Source organism: Opisthorchis viverrini, assembly GCF_000715545.1.
Source record: "Opisthorchis viverrini unplaced genomic scaffold opera_v5_13, whole genome shotgun sequence".
Classification (NCBI taxonomy): Eukaryota; Metazoa; Platyhelminthes; class Trematoda; order Opisthorchiida; family Opisthorchiidae; genus Opisthorchis; species Opisthorchis viverrini.
Window position 1 is genome coordinate 557,744 of NW_008751669.1, and position 21,796 is coordinate 579,539.

Here is a 21,796-nt window from a genome sequence, read left to right on the forward strand (position 1 = left end):
GTACAAACCGATTCGACTAGTCCCTTCAACTTTTATTGAAAATAGAGCGGGGAAAAGATGTGGTATGCGTCTGAAAATTCTACGAAACGAGTACTTCCATCCGAATCGGCACTCATCACGTGGGCAGAAGGAACAAGTGATCTTTCGGTTGACAGGTTTACGCTTTCATCATCTAGACGACGTGCCCACCCACCTGTATGCGCAGCTAGGAGATTTCGGTTAGGCGTGGAATTCGGTGTAGACTAACTAGCAACTTTTTTCAGGTGGTCAAGTAACTGCTGTTGGCTATTTAAGTAGAATATCACAACTATTCACCATACTTTAACTGACTGTTTGAATGAAGTCAACAGCTGGTTCCGACGGAAACTGGGTTTCCATTTACAATTTAGCATATCTGTTGCAATAGACTAATCATAACGTGGACCAGTCTCACAGAACTTCTGTATGTAGAAATATGAGTGCCCAGAGGTTCCGTGAAGGTCTCGTAGGGGATCCACATATGATGCTTCTCAGTAATCAAGAGTGCCCAAGGTTTGACTATCTATACTGACAAGTTGCAGACCTGACGCATAACAGTTTTACGGGCCCCGACAATGGCATGTGATGTTTTTAGGGCATTCGAGGACGTCTCACTCAAATCGTTCTGTGCATGCACTCTAAAGAACTTTAAGCTTTTCTGTCAACGTACACAATATACTACTTATCCATGAGAGCTCGAGATGGCCCAGTAGTTAAAGCGCTAGCTTACTGACTGGAATGTCCGTGATTCGACCTGCATCTCGACTTCTCCTGTCTAGGCTTGGGCGATCTGGCAGCATCTCAGTCCTCGTGCTTTCTTCGGGTGACCTGGCAGTCAGGCACCGAAAAGGCGCTTAAGCTGCTAGATTATTATTATTGCTATCTTACTCGTGAAGTATTTCCAATCAACCACGATCCAATGGTGTTAATTCTTTCCTTGCCCGCAATCTATCAATCGTAATCTATATGCTGTGTGCTCCTATTCCCTGGTATAAAACCAGCCGGGAAATGCAAATTACTCGAATTCATGCCACTCAATAAGTATGGGTAGAGTTGTTACACAAATATCCCCTCAGTCGGAAAACAGTGGACTGTTTTCCACCACACTTCAGTCCTGACTACCAGGGTGAATCAATCCTCTCACCATATACTGCTGCCGTAAAGTGCATATTTCTCAAACCACACTCAAGTGAGGGACCCTGCCGAAAGAGAGCCATCCTCGCTCAGGTTTGTACAAGATTTTATCACCAGTGAAACTTCACAATCTAGCTTTAAATCATAATCCCGCAATTAATGTGGTTCACTCTTTTTTCGTTACACGGACACTAGGTGCCACGAGCAGTATATAACCATTCCAAAGTAAACTAGCGTAGAATTAAGGGTTGATTATGGTTTTGTCGTAGACCTGACATGAAACACTGAAACACGTAATACACTAATCATAAAATTGCTGGAAATTCTTCGACAGCCCACGACAGGTTTCGCCCTTCTTGGGGCTTATCAGGTAGGCGCAATCCCCGAGTTGCCGTCAACCTTATGTTCTAAATGAAACCAAATTGCACGAAATTAGCGAATATACACTCATTTGCAAACTAATTTGGTTCTTTCGAGAGACTCACCTGGAATGTAATTCGCTACACTGAAAAATTAATATACCCATGAAATCCGAGCCAGTTTTATACTGTTTCCCTGGTAGGTATGTTGGTTGAAACCCAGACCAAATTTTAACACACCCGTCTGTTCAGTTATGTGGAACTATTGCGGTGAACTTCTCCTTGTTTTTGAACTCCTAGTTGGACACAGTATGTGACGTTCCGAAGGATTGTTTTTAATTCAGTCACATGCTTGATGGAGCCAGCCGTTTGCTAAGTTTGTAAGTATTTCATCAACAATCATGCAGAGCCAACCGTGTGTAGCTAGGCGGGTTTGACGAACTGGCTAGTTTGTCTTCGTTGGGCAGTAAATTTGGGCATCTTTTTGGTTTCACTTCACTAATATGAATCAACACTCTTCGCAACAAGGGATTGGGACCAAAATCTAGCCGTTTTCAGTAAGGCATTATTTCGCTCACTGTAAGGTCTCACTACGAGCGACTTATTGTCCGATTTGGTGAGCCAGAGCAGCATAAGGCTTGAGAAGGAAGACATACCTGAGGTTGAGCCACAGACCTTCGGCCTACCAATACTGCTACTCAGGGTACCTGTTCTCTGTCACTCATTTACTTGAAGCCAAATTAGTATGCAACTAATAAGTATTTGGCGAATTTCATCCAATCTAGACTCAAGTGCAACTTAAAGTTGACTGGGCCTCGGGGACTGTGCTTGCCTGATGAGCAGTGAAGCATCGGTGTTGAACACTGATGTCGTGCTGTCGATGATGATGATGAGCCTCAAGAAAGGCGTAAACGGTCGTGTGCTGCCGAAAATATCTAATTAACCCTATCAGTAGTGCATTACGTCTACACAACCCCACAAATACTGTTACTGATGAGTGAATTCCATGATTTTCTGTTTCTGACTGAGATATCTGACGGGAGGGATAACGTAATCCATCAAAATGTTTCGGGTTTCTCGAAACAAGACCGACCAGAAATCAGTGGCCTACATTTTTGGAGTCCCTACTTCTGAAACTCTGTTAGCCTGGTCAGTGGGTTACCACGTAAACGGATACGCGAGCGAATGTAGCGAACTTCCGAGAATCAGAGAGAGAAAACAACCGAAAAATTGCTGGTTGCTAGGTTGATACAAACCCGATTATGCCCTATGTCACCACGTCACAGCCCATGTCGGTTTTCGGCTCTTTTATCATGTGTTTTCGTGACTTGTGCCTGGTGTACTATTTTTATCAACAGGTTAGTTGACATGTCCGAAATGGGAAACTATTTGCCTCCAAACAAATGGCCGCATATCTATATCCAAGTGTACGTCTGGGCATGACAGAATCTTTGTGATTGTATTGTGAACTGGCATGTGAAAACCCATTGTGATAGTAAAAAGTTACATTGAGGAGCGACCACGGTGAGATGCTCTGCGACAACAGAAAACAAACATGCGGGAAATCTCCAGAAACTTGAAATAAGGAACGCTTCTCTACCCCGTGAGACTGACACCTGAATATTCACTGTTCCCAGTGTGCAATCACCGACCGCTGGCTTTCTGTTTCAATCCTGACACCGTTCATACGTGTTTGCATAGATGTGTTCGTCCGTTGATGTGTGCGCTATGTTCGCGCAGCGCGTCTGCCTTTTAGTCGACACGAGAGCGTACGGGACACGGAGCGGACTGTGGAGAGAACACACGATGAGCGAGCGGCCGACAGAGCCAGCGAGCAAGTGAGCGAACGGGATTCTAATGTGATTTAATGGTGCTTGACAGGTGGGGGTCACACTGGTTGATTTACTACCATCTGACTAATAAAGAGCTAATCGAACGAATTGGCTATGACAAGCGTGAGGAAACAAGCCAAAGCCGGGACACAAAAAAGCAATACAAACCGTTCGTTGGATTAATGGAGAGAAGCGATTCCATCGATCGTGGGCTGGTTAGGCAGTAGAATTGGTGGGCAGGTTAGCAAACAAAATACGCGTGGCTTATTGGCCCAACTGGCCTAATGATAATACATTATTTTGAACCATGAGAAAAGTGTAATGAGATGAAACCCCTGTGTGAGCACACTTACAACGAAAGAACCCTCTGACAAGTCAACAATATCAAATTGTTTTGAACCAACAAGCCTCAAGGGCTTCTTCCTCCATGATGTACCGGGTTCCCCAATTCGGACAGGTCACATCGGGCTTCGTCCGCAGCCGTACAAAGTACCTCAGATCATGAACAGAGAACTTCATACGAAAGAATTAAGCTCTCGCGTACTCATCATCGCATTCAGTCAATAACGCCTCCAAACATCATTCTGTTAAAAGGAGAAGTTGAAATAAGCGCTCTCAAGAATAACTAAGAAGCAAAAGGGTGATTCTGTGGTCTGAAAAGGAAAAATAGCTAGTCTAGGTAGGACCGGCTAAAGTTTCTATTCCGATCCCCTGGTCTGAGTCGTGTACCACAATTTTTAACAGTTCAAGTGATTTATTTATTGTAAAGATGTGGTCGGATCCCCAACGGCTCAGTCATATAGGATCCCTCGTTCTTATTTGGGGCTCATTTATTAGGCGCATTGGAAGCTGATCTTTTTAAATCCAACTGCACTTAAATGTTTACATCTGGGGAATACTATGGCCACTTATGTGAAGTCACTCGATCTTGAGGTTACTTTTTAGGTAGCTGACTTACCGATTTCTTATTTTACTATGTTTCCAGGGCTCACCCGAATCCCTTTCTTTAACACGAATGTCACCCAGCCGAACGGTTTCAGGCAAAACCGCGGGATCTTTCATCCCTCGCACTTCATCTTCAGGAGATCCAGAGGAAAACCTCACCCGCTGTCACGCCAACTCGCTGTCATCTTCACGATCCTCCTGCTCCTCTGCTTCGTCTGTTGAAGCTCCTTCCTCAAATAATAATCTCGGTGAGCGTCCACCAAATCCCTCCAATACAGACTCCAGTGCTGTATTCCCCACGCGTTCCAACGCCCCAACAAGCCTGTCCTCCTCTGGTACCCTCGCACCAGTAAGTAGTATCCAAACTGGATCCACAACATGTAGTACAACAAGACTACATGAAAATCAAGGTCTAAAAGTTTATACGAACCACGCTCACAGTTCGAGTACCGATGGCCATGGGACTTCCACTAAGAAAGATGAAGAATTTCATTCCACCAACTATCCCCCTTCATTCTCGACTCCAGGATCACAACAGCCATCACACTCGCAACAGCGACATCACTCGACAAATTCCAATGCAGTTGCTGGCGCATCTACCCGACCCGAAATGAACTCCAGACAGGTCAATATTCAGCCCTGCACCAACAGTTCCTCGGTGAATGCTGGTCATAACCTGGGTTTTGATCCCATCCTGGTGAAGGCCCGGGCCTCTGTATATGAGTAAGTTTGATGACTCAAGTTAGAATTACACCGGTTTGCTCAGTTTACGGTTTTACTACATGTCGATGGCATAGACTAGGAAGACCGAATTTCAGTCAGATGCTAGTGGATGGAAAACAGACACGGAAACTATAATGGCAGTGCCGAGAAGGTAAATTGGGCTACAGGATTGATCGGATATTTCAATGTGTCAACGGTTAAGTGACCGAATCTTGCACGCTTTAACATGCTCGTCTGACCTTGACCTACGTAACAAAAACAGCTGATAGTCAATCCAGGTACATTCCGATTCCCCAACTGATGGTCTACCAATGAATCGGTCGTTTCGCATTTAGTCATTCGCCAGTCCGGTTGGAACATGCGACGTGAGTCGACTGATTCCAGCGCAATCGTTCGCCCAAAATTAGTGTTATGCTTTTCTAAATGAGACAGTAACTGCGGATATTCCTGGTTTCTACCTAAGTTCCACCTGTTTCAGCCTATTTGGGATGGTCAGTCAATGAAAATGTTCAAATAGATGCTCTCTGAGTTTATTTTCAGGCTATCCTTCGTTACCAGGTGGGTTTGTGCGATATGGTTGTTATATCTGTGACCAGTGATTTCATGAATTTCAAGTAAGGGACACTTATGCAAACAAGAGCGGTGATCTTCATTGTAACAGATGTAGGGTATATATGCAGATAACAATGACAAGTAGATAATATAGGGGTCGTGGTCATAAATCGTGATGTTCCAAGGTTTGACACGTGTTCCTATGTCATCACCATAGCACATAATGAGGTCAAGTTGGCCACCAGTCGTAGTTTCCAAGCTAGTTATGTACCAACGCTGCTTGATGTCAATTCACTTCTACCGAGGACGAATCGTGTTATCAAACTCTGCATATCTGGTTTATGTTAGTAAGCCGGAACATCACCGCTATCTCGCTTCGAAAATGATCCTCTTTCCCCACATTGATGCACCACGGTTGTGCACACCCTACTTTATCAAATACAAGACTAGCCCTGTTAGCCAGGGGTTGGGGACCAGATAGCCGCTTCGAATTCGCTTGGGCCCATACCTCTGGCCCAATTCCCCTACCTGGTTCTTCTAACAAAAACGTAGACAACTTAATAATTACAATGGGTCAATTGTACATATGTCGTAAAATTGATAAGAGAATAAAAATGCCAAATAACATTCTTTCACGACTGAGCAGTTTCTATCTCTTATTCAAATCGGTCTGAGAGAATATCCTGAATAACAGAAAACTTGGTTACTTTTGGTCTCAGTGAATGTTTCAGGAGTACAAATTTCACCAAAACAAATGAGTTGCATTCGAAGTGGATGATGCTGTTAGACTCGTCACTGTAGCCTCAAGAATGCATCGTTAGCGCTTTCCGGCGTTTCTTGGGCTGCGTAACGAGTACCCTAACAGGATTGTTGTAATGGGGATCGTTGTGTCAATGAAATTGACCACCTCGTGAGCACGCTGTGTGCCCCGACCGCAGTGTCGAATAAGCATAAGCAGCCATGTGTTTGTGAATCCATTAACTACATTGATTGGCTGTCACATAGGAAGCTGACATGGCCTTGGAGGTACAGGTGTTGTCGCGGCTGAAAGCCTAATCCCATGGTTCTTCACTGTGAACGACAGGTGTTTTGTTACAACAACAGCACTTGAAGTGGTTTTCCTATGGGAAGATCATCTCATGGAACCAATAAAAAGTCAATATGGAGCAAACTTGAAAAAACCTACTATTAATACTACTATTGTCATTTATTTTTGAAAAGCATAGCCACAAACATAGAAAGTGAATGCAAGCGATGCATGCGAAAGGGTAGCCGGAGAATATGAGATAAAAGAGAGGAACGTGTCATTCGAATTCACGCCACCAACAGTTATAGTCAGATGAGATGAATCCCAACGTATGTAAAAATTTTGATATGGAAACACGCGTCTAAAGACTAACAACCGAAGAAAGGACAAACAACGTTGAATGCTCTTCAAGGCGCGGTAGGCGCTAGCACAATCAAGACTCGCACGTCAGGCACAAAGTGTTCGTCATACTGGGTCTGGTGTGAGATTAAATAGCGAAAATGTACATTCAACGCCATGTGTCATAAGTACGCAGAGAGCCCACAATGGCAAGCAGACGCAATTCGCTGACTGTGACCCCTTAGGTAGTCCTTGTTCATACTGGCCCAAAGAAGCAAGATGTACAAACTGAAATTCTTCCCTGGATACAAACGACTCTGGTCTGTCCATTATGCGTATCCAACGGAAGTAAGATATTGCACTTTTGTCGGCAAACATGAAGTGGTATAACTAGCCCTGATAACCGCGAGGCACAGGTAAAAGGGTAGGCGATTTTCATGCAATGTGATCACCTCTGCGAGCGGTGTCTTTACCGAATGACAAGCGCATCGGACCGGCACGCTAAAGGGAATCTCAGTCTTTGGGAAAAAGAACTAAACAAATATTTTCAAAGACGGTCTTTGTACTCAATTTGATGATCGTATTGGTATACCATTCGTTCAACTGTAGCACCCTTTCGGTGCCTAACTGCCATGCCACCAGAAGAAAGCACGAGGGCTGGGATAATGCCATTTTGCCCAAGCCTAGAGACGGAAAGTCGAAAGGTAGCAGTCGGGTTCAAACCATGGATCTTTCAGTCAGTAAATTCGCGCTCTAACAATTGGGCCATTGGTATGCCATTGCCGCGACACTGATGTGAGGACAATTACTGCCGTCGGAATGGGATGTCAACGAATGTAGGCCCCTATACAAGACCTTAATCTCACCAGTAGGGGCGAGTGTAAGTTATTTAGACAAACTTACGAAGAAGAAGAAGAAGGATAAGCTAGAGTAAAGGATTTCGTTTCAAAAGGGGTAAAAGTGTGATTGTTTGGGTTGATACTCGTTTAGTGATGGGGTGAATAAGTTTCGGGAACAGTGGCGGGTCAAATAAATTGTGGTGACCGCTAGCTAGTTGGTTCCTTCATTCGTTCTGTTTGGTCCGCTTTTGTAGCCCTCCTTTGCTGTCTACGGTTGCTGCAGGCACATGAACACTTACGTACATGCACACTGCCACACACAGCTGCCCAGCCCAAGACACGAAGTTGTATCCAAGCCTGTTGGGCAAATCCACCGCAATGTTCTTGTATGTATTTGAAAGCCCATCGATCATGGCTGTCAAAGTCATGAGCGGACGACCTGTAGCGCGCGTCGTTTTTTGAACCGACTGACCGACCGCTTTGTGTATATCCGGAACAACAACAGTCCGCAGGCGGTTGTTTCCCACCTCGGCCTACTCTCCACCCGTCCCCAGTTAGATGCGTTCAACAGCCGTGCAATGGTTGCTTTGTGAACCTAGCACTCGCCCTCGTTAGTCCATATTCGCTATCTCCCGTCCTTCATACCATAGGCAATGAGAGTGCGCATTCTGCAGGTGAGCGCACGCGGGGCCAATTTTAACCGTTCAATCATCCACTGTATATAAAAAGATAGATTACACCCTTCTGCCTTCTCCACCCCTCTTTTTGTAGGCGTGTCCACGAAACTATGCACATACACACACCCTAGTCGGTAGACTTGCCTTTTTCGTCTCGCTTGCATGACCAACGAACCAACAATCTGTGTTGTTTGCAGGGTCGGTGGGTTGTGTTCTGTTCCGTTGGCTTAAGACCCATTAATCATTCCAGAATCGATTGCCTTTTGCCTGCTCTACATTGTCTGTGTTTGTGCCTTCGTAAAGTGGAGAATTAGGAATGGGTTAGGGATGAGGGTGGGAACAGGCGGCGTCTCCTCCTTCGTTCAAGCTAGCGATGGTGATTCCGGGCGAAGGGTGTAAGGGGAGACATGTTAGGATAGGTAGAAACATACAGACAACGTGATGAGATTGGGGTTAGTACCATACGGACAGATTGACACATACATACACTGGTAAGGATAATATGTACACCTTTGTGCATCTGTTCGGCGGCCTTATCTGCCACGGCAGCAGTTAGTGTGACCGTTTGGACAGCTGCGTCAGTGTTGTATGCGGCGAAACCGTCATTCTTACCTTGTCACGGGCAAGCACTACCTGGGCATAGCAATTTTCGTGTACGCACACACACACACCACAGGCACGCGTACATGATGTGACCGGCCGATAAGCTGGCTGATATAAAATCTGGCCACTTAGGTTGCATGCACCGAAGCCAGCTTAGCGTTTGTGACGATACGGGAGAAACAAGTACACTCGTTTATTCGATTACGCAACCTTTGAAGAAGTAAATGCATTACCAGCACTCCAGATGCAGATACACCGGCAAGATCAATTTTGTTCTGGACGTTAGTGCTTGACAGGGTAAGTTTTCGGCGGACAGCGACGTTCCGCGTCTACCTATATGTCGGCAGTTGCCAGTCCGGGGAAAAACTGATTGTTCTGCAACGACCAACAGACGGAGCTATGAGATCACCTGTCACACGCGCACCATATCCTGCCTACATACTGTAAATGGTTGCTAAGTCAGGATAAGGGTGAAAGCCGGTTGACTACAACGTTTGTTGCTTGTTCAAACAAGTATTGTGACAATTAGCTACAAGACGATCGACTTTTGTGGTGGTCGGGTAGGTTCTGATCAATCCAACTGTAGCAGTCGTTGTTTATTTCGCAAAAACAAGGGAACCGAGTATAGCTTGACAACCAAAATCACAGCTGCAAATGACAGGTGGTTTTGTTTGGCGCGTAACTGACACTTAGGAACAAAAAACGAATGACCGGTTGTCTGAGATCCGGAGGTTTTGAACGATCATACTAGCCTTCGGGACGGAAAACTGTTATTCGGTTTTTTGTCTGACCCGATGGACTGTTGCTTATGCAGTGCGATAGACCACTGGGAGATGATTACTTTCGAATAAATAGCATGGCTCTTGTACGCCATTCTGAATGAAGGAAATTCTCTTGTATATATCCGAAATTAGGGCTGTTCGAAGAGGACATTATTTGAACTGCACATAGGTCTTTGGTCATGTTATGGAATCAGTTGATGACATGGGTTCAGAAACTCCAAAGCATGTTTGGGATTAGAGTGGAGAACTGTGCTAAAAGCGAACTTCTTTAGCCTCCGAATTTTAAAACGCACTTACTACAATCTAACTCGCCCACTCTATTTCGATGTTGGATTTCAATCGCTATGTAGTCAAACTCCTCACCTGTCACCATTTAGCATGAAAGTTATCCAAACCGATCCGAAGTAGTAAAGTGCACATCCAACTAGGGAAACCCGGGTTTGGCTGTCGAGATTGCTCATGGTAGCCACTACCGAGTCCCATCGATGCGCTGGATGCACTCCCTCTAATCACCATACCATGGACCAAATTGATTCCGGTAGTCCTAAGTGCGCACAGACACAAACAACAATTATCCCACAGAATACTTTTACTCGGGTGAACTAATCAACTATTTGAACATTCCCGATTTATGTGACGGTTCACTAGCTTAGTGCCTATGACACTCATGCGAATACAGGCTTGTTGTCTAGGCCAAATGACGTGGGATGAAGGCGATCCCAACGGATTAAACTGTCGTTAATTTCTCTTGCAAGCAATGAAAGTGAGCAGAGGGTCCACCCATTCGCCTGGTGCGTGCAACCAAAAGCGATAAGGATGCCACAGTCGCAGTATTTAACCCGTAAATAACTGATCGACAAGCTTGAGAAACTGCTGCTGAATGGATTTATTCACTAGCTCATGACAAACCCGTCATCATCACATGATCTGGACAATTCATGGAACAGTCATACATAGTCGCTTAGTTCACTCGCTATGAAAACACCGAAATCGTCCTCTACCCTGGACAGTTTGCTGTGACTAGACTTCCACATTATTAAGACAGTTGTTTCTGTGTAATTTATTTGTCAGCTGGTATCTCCATTCAACCGGCTAAATGTTGACGAAAGCGTAGGGCACCCCACAAAATGATGTCTCAGTCAGCTTTGATATTTCGGATAACTCATAGCGAAGTAGGTTTAGACAAGCAACCAGTGGAGCAGGCACCTATCTGCTATTCTGATCAGCTTTCCTGCATCGGGACACTGTCAGGGATACTTTACGTCAAGTATAGAAAAGCAGGGACTTCACGATTGATTTTTATGCTGTCTTCAGCATAGGTCGCCGAGTTTATCACACTCGAAAACACGTGATTGATCATCATGCCGTTCATGAGGAACCCACAATAGGACTATCCCGCTCTAAAAAGGTTGTTCTCAGGACAAGTCAGCCATCAAAAGTGACCAAGCTCTGTTAGATCCTCAAGCTGGTCGCTACGAAAAGACTACAGAGAAAACGAGAGTCGGAATTTAAACAAGTACCCACAAACTGTGTACACAATAACTAGAAATCGGGCCACAGCCCACCCTGTCTGTTTGCTTGAACAGAGCTGTGATGTCGTTCTGATCAATGAAGCATCATTTGTTCGAGAAATAATCGATAACAGAGAACGTTATATACTGTAGGTTGTTCCTTAGCACCTTACTGATAAAAACAAAACTTAGAAGCTGGACTGATTTGCACTGATTTGGTTGTGATGAAAGACTCCATTGAATCTCTCATTTACGAAGAATATCGGCTAAATACAGTTGAGTCTCTCGTAAAAGCGAAATTGATGTCTAGAAGAATTTTGTACAATTTGGGCTAATTTTGAACAGAATATTGATGTAAACTCGGGAACGGCGCCTATGTGGCAGGCAAAACCGGTCCAGGGCTGTCGAAGAGATTTCGGTAACCTGCTACGTAGTTTCTTTCGAGGAAGAAGCCTTGTTGTCGATTGTCTTCTCCGACTACTTCCCCAACCCTCTAAAACAATGGAATTTATCTTGATTCTTTTTATTTCCATCTGAAGAAAATGAGGGCAAGTGTTTGAAATGAGAAGTGAAGTACACAGCATGAAACTGGGTCGTTCCAGATCCACTTAAGGAGCAACCTGAGAACCTACAAGTACGTCACTCCTAGGCGAGCATCATTGGATCCCTAGGTGCGAGCTATAGAGAAATTAATACCAAATGTTTGATGCGTCAGGAATTGTACTGGCAATACAAGAATATCTCAGTAATCAAGCTGGACAATAGGTCTTATAAAGACTCACTGATGACCTCGGCTCATACACGCGGGCGCCAGTCAGGTTTTTTAATTATTTCAGTTTTTCCCTATTGCTGATTAAAACGAATGACATTTGAGTTTACAATCTGACGGCCAAGGTGAAGGCGTTGACTCAAATGATTCAGGAGTGTAGTGTGCTTCCTGGGTATTGACTTCCTGGATTTCGCCGTCATCCACGAAGACAGTAGGGGGCGGAAACAACCGTCAAACGTTCATTTGCACCGCGTTGCCATAGTACCGAGGTCTACCGACACTCGCGCAGAACTGTCAGATTAATCCAACGCGTAATGCAGTTTGTCAAAATTATGACAAGGTGAGTCGCAACAAACGGATACGACTCTGAGGTCAAAAGACAGCTCGTCCTTCTCTCGTGTTTGTATGTACAAGGTGATCGCTTGTTTGTTTTTTTCAGGCGTCTGTGTGCATGATGCAAATTTCCACACAATCATTTCGAGCAAACGCAGACAGCAACAAGTCACTGGACTTGCACAAAAATGGCTAAGGGATGCTCGGTCTTCGGTAGCTGTGCCAGTCAGGTCCCGAACAGTAAATCATGGGAAATGTTCGATTTGCAGTGGCTGACGCATTCACGGGAAAAGTAATGGCACGCTTGCTGAGTCATACGATATCACAAGGGAGCGAAATTCATTTTGATGTAGACAATGCGTTCACCGATGTTCTTCCTACAGTCGAGCTTGGTTCCCGATTTTCCTGAGTTACGTTGGAATATAATCCATGATTGTTCTACATCTTTCATTATTCTAGTATTCACCTATATGATGGACATATTTGCTTGTCCGATTGGGGGTGCACATAAACTTTCATTCCCAACAGTAACTAATACACCGATCATTTCGTTACCAGGCTCCGGTTGCTCATGATGCATAGTAAACATGTTATTTAGTACAAACGGAACATACTACTCATAAAGCTGTTCACAAATTTTCCACAGACCACAGCTGGTTTTGCTGTTGGGGCTCGCGAAATACACTCAGTATTTTACTTCGTCAGAAATTGTACTGCACTATCTCGACTATCGTATTAACTGAAACATGAGGCCTTTTTGCAGCACATTCATTTGAAGAACATCATAAACAACAGATTTCTTGGATTAGTTTGAGTCTTCCATTGAAACCGAATTCGTGTGCAAATGAATGTATGCCGCAAAGTGCTTTACATTTATGGACAAAACATATCATTTTCTACTTTCCTTTCTCAACTCCATTTCAGTCACCCACTTTTTCCACTCCTGGCCTTAATTTTCGAAAAGTGTGAGCTCGCCACATGTACACCAAGAGATGCCACTGGGTCCAGCGCTTCAAACCACTCTGCCAGTGCCGGGCTGGACGTATGGTCTTCTGAATCCTTCAACGAGGATATCGTTGTATTCGCCAAAGAGGTCAGTGACTATGAAGCATTGATTGGTTGTTTGGCTTAGACCTCAGACTAAATCACAGTGTTCGGATCCAGATCGCAGCCTGCTTTTGTAGTCTACCAGAATTCTGTCCTCGTGACATGGACAGTCTGTCCTATTTGATTCTATGAGATTTCAGTGACTAACTTTCACGTGATGAATTTCAGTGACAGTATAATCAATACAGTTTTCGTCACCGTACAGCCACGAGTAAAATCATTGCGATTCTTTCAGAAGTCACGTGATGCCAACATCACCACATCTAACACCGAATAGACCGTTTTGTGATCCAACAGCAAACTGACGGAGCTCATTTTCGTGACTGAATATCATGAAAACAGTGAAGCAGAATTAGTAAGGATGATGAATTCATTCTGACTGGCTTTGTCGCAGTTGTGAAAGGCACGTTCAACTTTCGTTCGGTAAGCGCACAATGTCAAAACAAGACTTTGGATCAACGAATCGATGTAGACTGTGTGGGAAAGTTGATACCCAGTCAACTGTGCGTCTGGTCTCTTGCCCGTTTTCTTGCTATCCGTGGGAAGGAATCACGTCATGCATAATCTATACTGACTTCTTAATTGAGTAGCTGAGGTTTATCCTCATACGATAAAACGACTGTGTCCGATATATAAATAGTGTGGCAAACAGAATAGTCTATACGTGACCAGTATCATTTGAGCATAGCATAACAACCTTGTTCAACTAGTCAGATGGTAACATAAGCAATTTTAGAAGTGGCTATAGGTTTCGGCCAGCAACGACAAGTTAAGAAAGATGACCGTACTGTTGCTCCACCGAACATCGATCGGCAACGGATTCCTTTCCGACACTGTCAGTAGGAAAGATCCCGTAGAATCATAATAAACCTTTATTTCCCGCCCGATTAAATGCACGGTATTCTAGACCGACCCCGCTTTACTGAACTCTGTACGCCAGCACAAAATGCATTATTGGGGAGTAAATAGCACGAGTGACAACTTATACCGATCAGTAGGCATCAGCCAAATGGCGGCATATCCAGTATCAACACATGCTAACCATGATAGAAGGGAAGCGATCCGTGAGGCATCGTATTTTTCATTCACTTTGTATGGCGAGCTGGAAAGCTTCGTGCCAGGACTGCTGCCGTGATGTCATTAGTAAATGGACTTTTGGCCACAACCTTGGTAAGCTGGAACAAAACGGTTCCAACTTTTAACTATAAAACATCCTACCGTCCGCCAGCGCTTTTCTGTGGGCACCAGCATACCACGTGTCCAGAAGTGCAGGTGGGAACAATCGCAAGGTCCGGAAACTCGGTCACATCTGTTTTGAATACTGTGTATCAAGTACAACTGGGGATGGCGGTTTGGTGACAAGAGTTTGTTTGGAATAAATTTATTCACTCGCTCACATTCACACAAGAGGTTCCGGAAATTTCATTTGTTCATCCCAGGCCCGGTTCCTATCGTTTGGTATGTCCGGGATCGATGGTCGGCTTTGAATTGGAAGTGTAGCCAACCTGTGAATAAGCCCACTTCATTCTTTAAAAAAACTATTCAGTATTCAGTATTGTGTAAGTTGTGAGCCTCGATCGGCAACACCTGTATCCACGCCCCGGGGTTGGATTGCTTGGCTTGTCTGTATGCGGTTGATGCTAGCAACCGATCTCTCATACCCGTTGTGCCTGGGTGTTTCCGGACTGTTGGCCTCTTTCTCAATGAACACAATTAGTACGTAATTACAACCTCACTAAGAAAAATTGAATTCGAAAATTACGTCCATCAGTTTTGTTGGCTTGCCTGTGTGAAGTATGGCAGCTATCGGATAATGTCTCCGGAATTGCACGCCTTGTTCAACATGACATCGAGTGTATTACGTCAACAAGCACCTTTATGCGTCACACTGTGACAAGCCATGTAGGCTGCATGTCCCAGCGCGTCTGTTTTCTGTTGCAGTTCGACCCGCCACAGTTCTGACTGTTCCACAATGCCCAATTATATAATTAACGGAGTCACGATATACACATGGCATCTTTACGAGCAGATGTTCGAACATCACAACCCCGTTTGCTTGTTTCACCATCTTGTCTGAAATTCGACGCAACCACGTTCGTCCGCTCATTCATGCACGCGTGAGTGCGTCGTTGTCAATCGGACGACCGAATCCAAACCAGACTGAAGGCAGAGCATAACCCGTGGCCACGTACTGAAACAAACGGCCTCCGTTACCAGTCTTTTGCCCATCGTTTACTGTGTTTACCGGTGGATTCAATGGAACACTTCATCTTACCCTAATTGGCGAAAACTTTCTCGTCTATGGACACCCACGCGTAACTCTAACCCACTGTACTGGGGCGGGAAAACATTTCGAATTTCGAATTTAAGATTTCAGTTTGCACAGTGAAATCAACCTTTGCCTAAATGCGAATTAACACTATAGGGGAAAATGTCGGTAGCTCAGGTAGCGTAGATGGTCTTTGGCTTGTTCGCTGAGCTGGGCAATTTGATTGCAAACGTTTCATCACCAGTCGCGGTGACATAATCAGTGCGTTATTGGGGAGCGTAGGTGTGCGTAGCGGTGAGTTAGTGGTTGTGCCCAGTTCAGCAAACAAGCCAGCGACTTTACAGGTTTGTCAGTTCTGTTGGGAACCGCCGACGATATGCGTCCCACGAATCCCTATTCTGACTCGGGTTGATTTTCGGATCAAAAACTGGTCACATGAACTTTTTAATGACTGCTAATCAAAGGGTCAGTGCACGTGAAAGCAACTGTGCGTTAGAGGACGAGTGGGCGAGATAGAATATAAGTTTAACCTCAATCCATTGTCGCCTAGCCTCCGGTGACTGAATGTTGGAGCTCTCATCTTTAGTCAGGGGTTCCAAATCCTTCTCAAAGTTGTGAGATGGGTAACATCAATGAGCCGTAGTATAGTTAAACTGGTTGTACTTTACGGTTTCAGCAGGGACTTCAGATGCAGGGTAAATTCTCACAGCGAGTCCCTTATTATTGTTTCCGAGTTGTGCACACACCTTGTTCCTCTGAAACAATCCACACGGGAGTATATGGTTGATCGTAGGTCTCACACTAAAACAAAATTAAAATAGTCATGAATGAGTATTATCTGTCTCATACAAACCTTAGTGTATATGATGTCTAAATCCACCGTTATGACGATAGCACTGGTAAACAGGTTAAGCCGTTTTTAATTGTTTATTTGGAGATTTTTCCAGTTTCCACCTCACATAATGTTATCTATATCTACTGTCGAGCATTCTGCGAGATGTTTAAGGCACAGTAGGGTCAACTTGAGTCATCTTCGTATCATCGATCTGAGGAAGATCCAGAGTTCCCGAATATTATGCTTGTCCCTCAGTGTTCCTCCGTCTTTTTTTCCAGTTGGCGAGCTCGCAAAAAAACATCCGAACCGGAGAACCGGAGTTGGATTCTTTGGTATGTTGGAGTGTCGTAATAGTGTCATTTGCTTCCGTCACCCTGTTCAAATAACGTGGCTGGAAGTGAGCAGAAAAGTTTTTATACCTCGCTCAACCTCTCCTGAACTTTCTAATTAGATCACCAAAGTTTATTATCATGCTCCATACTTGTTAGCCTCTCAGCTATTGCGGGTGTCCGATAGATTAGGCCGTGGTCCAACACAAGACCAAAGGTGCGAGTTTATAGATATGTGCTTTTTCACCTGTTAGTGAGCACATGTTTTCTTCATATCACACAACCGACGTCTCTTTGTTTTTCCAAAAACTCAACCAAGTCAATATCTGGCATTTGTGATGCCTAATTTGCGTACCACAATGAGAAACGGAGTCCCGCCTAATATGTAACAGGATAGTTATGACCGTGGATTCGTTTTCGCCGACTTGCCATTCGAATCGTGTCAGTCAACCAACGTTTTACCAGTGTTTTTCACTTTTTCTCTCTCTCCATCTCCTGTTCAGATAATCCAAGCGATTCAAGTTCTCCGGTTTCATTTGCTCGAGATTGAAAAGGTGGGTCCATTTGGAATGTGCTAGCTGCCTTTTTTTCTTGCTCAGAGCTCAGGTTGTGCTGATGTTGTAAATCGTGTGCGTCCGAGGTTGTGTGTTTCAAGGCAGGGTAATCTGACCAATCGGGGGAGGTGGGACACACACCAGGTCATCTCAGTTGCGGAGCAAGCCACAGGCACAGTTAGGTTATCTGTAATCAGTAAGAGATTTGACGTGTACGATTTTCTCCGCCGCTCGTTTTCCGATGCGACGGTATGTCTGCGTGGCAAATGGCTGCTGGCCTCTGCAAATTACTACCCCAGCCATTGGAGGAGTTTAGAAACCTTTCAATTTATTGTTTTCTAGAACCATCTAACGGATACACAGTTACGGATTTGGGAGGTCGCCTGCAAAGTGATTGGTGTAACTCAGCGGCCCACAAACTTCTGTACAGCCACAGTGTATTGGATTCAGACACAGCAACTAGGCAGTCTACAAATGTATTCGATGCCAGCATAATCATATACCAAGCGATAAACCATCTGAATCAAACGTTGTTGATCTTTTTCATGAGAACCTAAATGGAATGGTAAACGGACCGTGTACTAATGTTAACAACCGCCACTCTACAGAGTGAAAGTAGCTGTGCGAAAAAAAGTGGTTCCACCAAGAATGGGGACCGCAAAATGCCAGAGACAACGCCTGTCCAGGTACTTCAAGCGCATATCTTATTCTAACCTCCCGGTATCTTCGTTACTTGTTGCATGTTTCCATCTTCCTGCTGTAGCACGTCTGTTTCAATTGTGACCACTGAGATTCACCTGTGTGATTACATGAGGCCATGTTAAGCTGAATTGGTTTTATGGCATGACTCAGTCAGGTGTATTATTAAGGCAGAATTATCCTCACTTAGTATGCGTGTGCTATAGATAAAGAAATAACGACACGTCGTCGCAAAAGCCTTTTCCTTCTATCTGCAAAAATTTTATCTGCTGTAATACAAAGAGAAAGGAGCCCCTGATGGGATTAATGCTACACAACTTTCTGGTGGAACGAGCAAGTGACTCAGCGTAGAAACGCGTCAATAGTCGTAGTTATTCCACTGATGACAGTTCTTGGGGTAGAGATCGTTTTTTGCTTTTGTTTTTATTTTTACAGCATTACTCAGACGTATACCATATGGGGTTTTAAATCTCCGTCCGCATCCAGTAAAACAGTGAACACGCATTACGTAGTGGTTTGTGGTTCGACTTTCTTCAGGGCAGCTTTCTACCGGCCTGCCTGGTTACCACATCTTAGTATACCTTGAGTAGCATAGCACATCTGTCTGAGTTAGGGTAGGTCGAAACATGAAGCAATGAGCGAGCGAGCAATTACCACCAGTTCGCTACTTCCCAAAAAATTCAGTTATTCACTGTTGTTGCACACACACATCCCTCCAAGAACTTCTCATCTGGTTGAGGACCCTTACCCTAATCCCGTGCTGAAAAGGGCACACATGCACAGATCCAGTATTTTCGACGAATGTAGTCTGAATAATCCGCAGATAAACTGCTTCTGGACAGCACGATATGCGTTGCTACTTTTTTGAGAAGAGGTTGAAAAACGATCATTTGATAGAGCATGTTTCATCGCTTCACTCTTTGAACGTTGATTTACTTTTTCATTTCTTCCGGCTAATATCACTCATTCGCATCTGTACTATTGATTTTGTTCGTGTGTTTGTTTGCTTTTATAGGTCCATGAACTCTGTGATAACTTTTGCTCACGTTATATCACTTGCCTCCGGGGTAAAATGCCGATTGACTTGGTCATTGAGGATCGTGACTCAGCCGGGTCAACAGGGTCTGGGAATAGTCCTCAGCCAGCAAGTGGGCCAATTCCTACCAGCTTGTCGTCCGGTCCGATGAATGCTGGGGCTTCTCAACCTGGAAGCATGTCCTCTCATCCTAGTGGGAACAACCTCTTTCACAACTTGTCTGAAGAGGGTGGCCCGCTGTCAGCGCAACACCCTTTACATCACCCCAGTATGATGGGTTTGCCGGGCTACCCTGGAGCCTCCGGTTTCCGAGGTGACCCAACATCAGCCTATGTGGCTGCTGCTGCGGCCGCCTCTGTCTCCCAAATGGGTGGAATTCTCGGTCTAAGCGGAATGTATCCCGGTGTACAAGCAGGAGGACCATTCCAACCGGGGTTCCCAGACCCTCGTTATCCACACCAAATTTCTTCCCATCCATCGAGTGGATCCTTCCCAGACTCCAACAGCTATTACGGTCAACATTCCCATCCATCTGGTCAAAACCCACCACCCCATCCCGGTGGTGGTTATCATCATCGTGATTCCAGATCATCCGGTGTCTATCCTCCATCCTGCGCCTCTGGTGGTTCCGCGTACGGTGGAGTGGATTTGGGCCCAGAAAACAGACCTCCTCATCTTGGTTCACCCTATCCCACACAGAGTGCAAGTCTGGGTGGAGGGTCATTTAACAGCTCCCCTGGATTTGGCGGTCCAAACGCAGCCACACATTTGGGTGCTCCCGGTGGCTATGGTTCACAACATCAGCAACATCAACTCTCCACAGATGCCCTTTCATCATCTTCTTCATCGGGTGTTGTGGCACGTTCGAAGGTTAGTCGTGACGTCTGTCAATCTAACCATCACAAATGTCTCTTTTAACTTGTGTTTCAAGTGCATAAAACGACTTCGACTCTCCACAGATGCCCTTTCATCATCTTCATCATCGGGTGTTGTGGCACGCTCGAAGGTTAGTCGTGACGTCTGTCAATTTAACCATCACAAATATCTTGTGTTTCAAGTGCATAAAACGACTTCAGAATGTATTTTTGGAATGACTGCATGGCTTGGACATGTTGTCTGCACAATCCCCCGAAAGTTCTTGAATTAATAAGATGAACAATATAGTAACGACACCTAAGATCACACGAACATTGCATGAAGGTCGTTACCAGGGTCACGCGACATACCCTGCATCAACTAACAGGGAACACCTCGATGGAAAACGCCGATGTACTCGAGAATCGACATACAGGTAGGCCAAACTTGAGGGTTTAACTACATCCATCAGTACGTAATTCTTTTAGCGTTTCTTCGTGTCGACGTTCTGAAATACTTGATCTGATGGTAACACACAACTAGTATCCATCTGAGGTATCATGTAAACCCTTCCGGCAAAGATAAATGCATGTATGAGACGTCTAAAGATGTATCCAGTGAGCCAGGAAACCTGACTGTTTGCTTCTGATGTTCTTTAGACTAATGTTTTGAGCACTGTCGGGGATATTCACACTGATCAGTATTAAAATCCATCGTGAACCAACTCGTTGAATGTTACTCTGCAATGTGCATTACTCATATATCCGTCTTTTTGTCAGTATGCGTCCAGACTCGCTTTCACTGAACGAGATACAAATCTGTAAAACTCTTAGTGGAAACAGTTGTTGGTTGAGTGGAGCTATTTTATCACCATTTACACTTCATCCTTCGCAAGATGCATCAATGCCGAGTGAGAGAAATAGCCATCCGAGTGTATGAGAGAGCCGCAGCATTCTGGTTTATGCCTAATGGGCATCAACCAGTGCTCACTGTGAGTACACATTGGGGATGTTTAGCTTCGACAATATTACATTTCAGGCTCTGTTAGGCGCTTCAGAAGCATTCACCCGGGAACCCTTCGGTGCTCAGCCCCTAACTAACTCCGGCAACCGCTTCCATTTCTTGCAAAATGTGTACATTTCCTGCCACATCTCAAAACGGAGCCGCGATTCTAGCTACGCATACACGTTTTTCGATTGAAAACAAATGATTTTACATTTTGTTACCTGCTTGCGTTTGGGAAAAATGGAAAAAACGCCATTCTTTCGCTACTTTTAAAGAGAACCACATAATGCGTTTGATGTCCCTACCGTTCTGTATATTCCTCGTCTTGTTTGGCTGATTATGGGACCGATCAAACAAGCGGACAGCAGAAATCGGCGGCTATCTGTCTGCTTTGATGGACCGGCGGCCGCGACTGCTGATGTTGTTTGATGTTTCCGATAAGCAATCTCAAGAAAGTTGCGTAAAATCTTCATGCACGCTCTGGGAGGCGGTTGCTTGTGGTTAGAGACTAGCTATTTAAGGAGAGATACATGCATTGGTATGCCCGAGTAGGCAGGTAAATATACTTATTAGAAGCTTCCCAAAATAGGTCACACACGCACAAACATGTCTGTTGCAACTGTATTATGACCAAATAACCAAGCGGATGCTAGTGAATTTGAGG

General features: G+C 44.7%; 1 protein-coding gene across 1 annotated transcript in view; it reads left to right on the plus strand.

Moving 5' to 3' along the window:
• Nucleotides 1-21,796, plus strand: part of T265_01203 (hypothetical protein) — a gene marked incomplete at both ends in the record, with an annotated part of 62,078 nt that overhangs the window by 20,766 nt on the left and 19,516 nt on the right. The window contains 5 exons of the mRNA XM_009165188.1: nucleotides 4,329-5,011; nucleotides 13,368-13,536; nucleotides 16,933-16,986; nucleotides 17,376-17,537; nucleotides 19,252-20,142. Coding sequence (XP_009163452.1) covers nucleotides 4,329-5,011; nucleotides 13,368-13,536; nucleotides 16,933-16,986; nucleotides 17,376-17,537; nucleotides 19,252-20,142 — 1,959 coding nt within the window. The remainder of the gene's footprint in view (nucleotides 1-4,328; nucleotides 5,012-13,367; nucleotides 13,537-16,932; nucleotides 16,987-17,375; nucleotides 17,538-19,251; nucleotides 20,143-21,796) is intronic.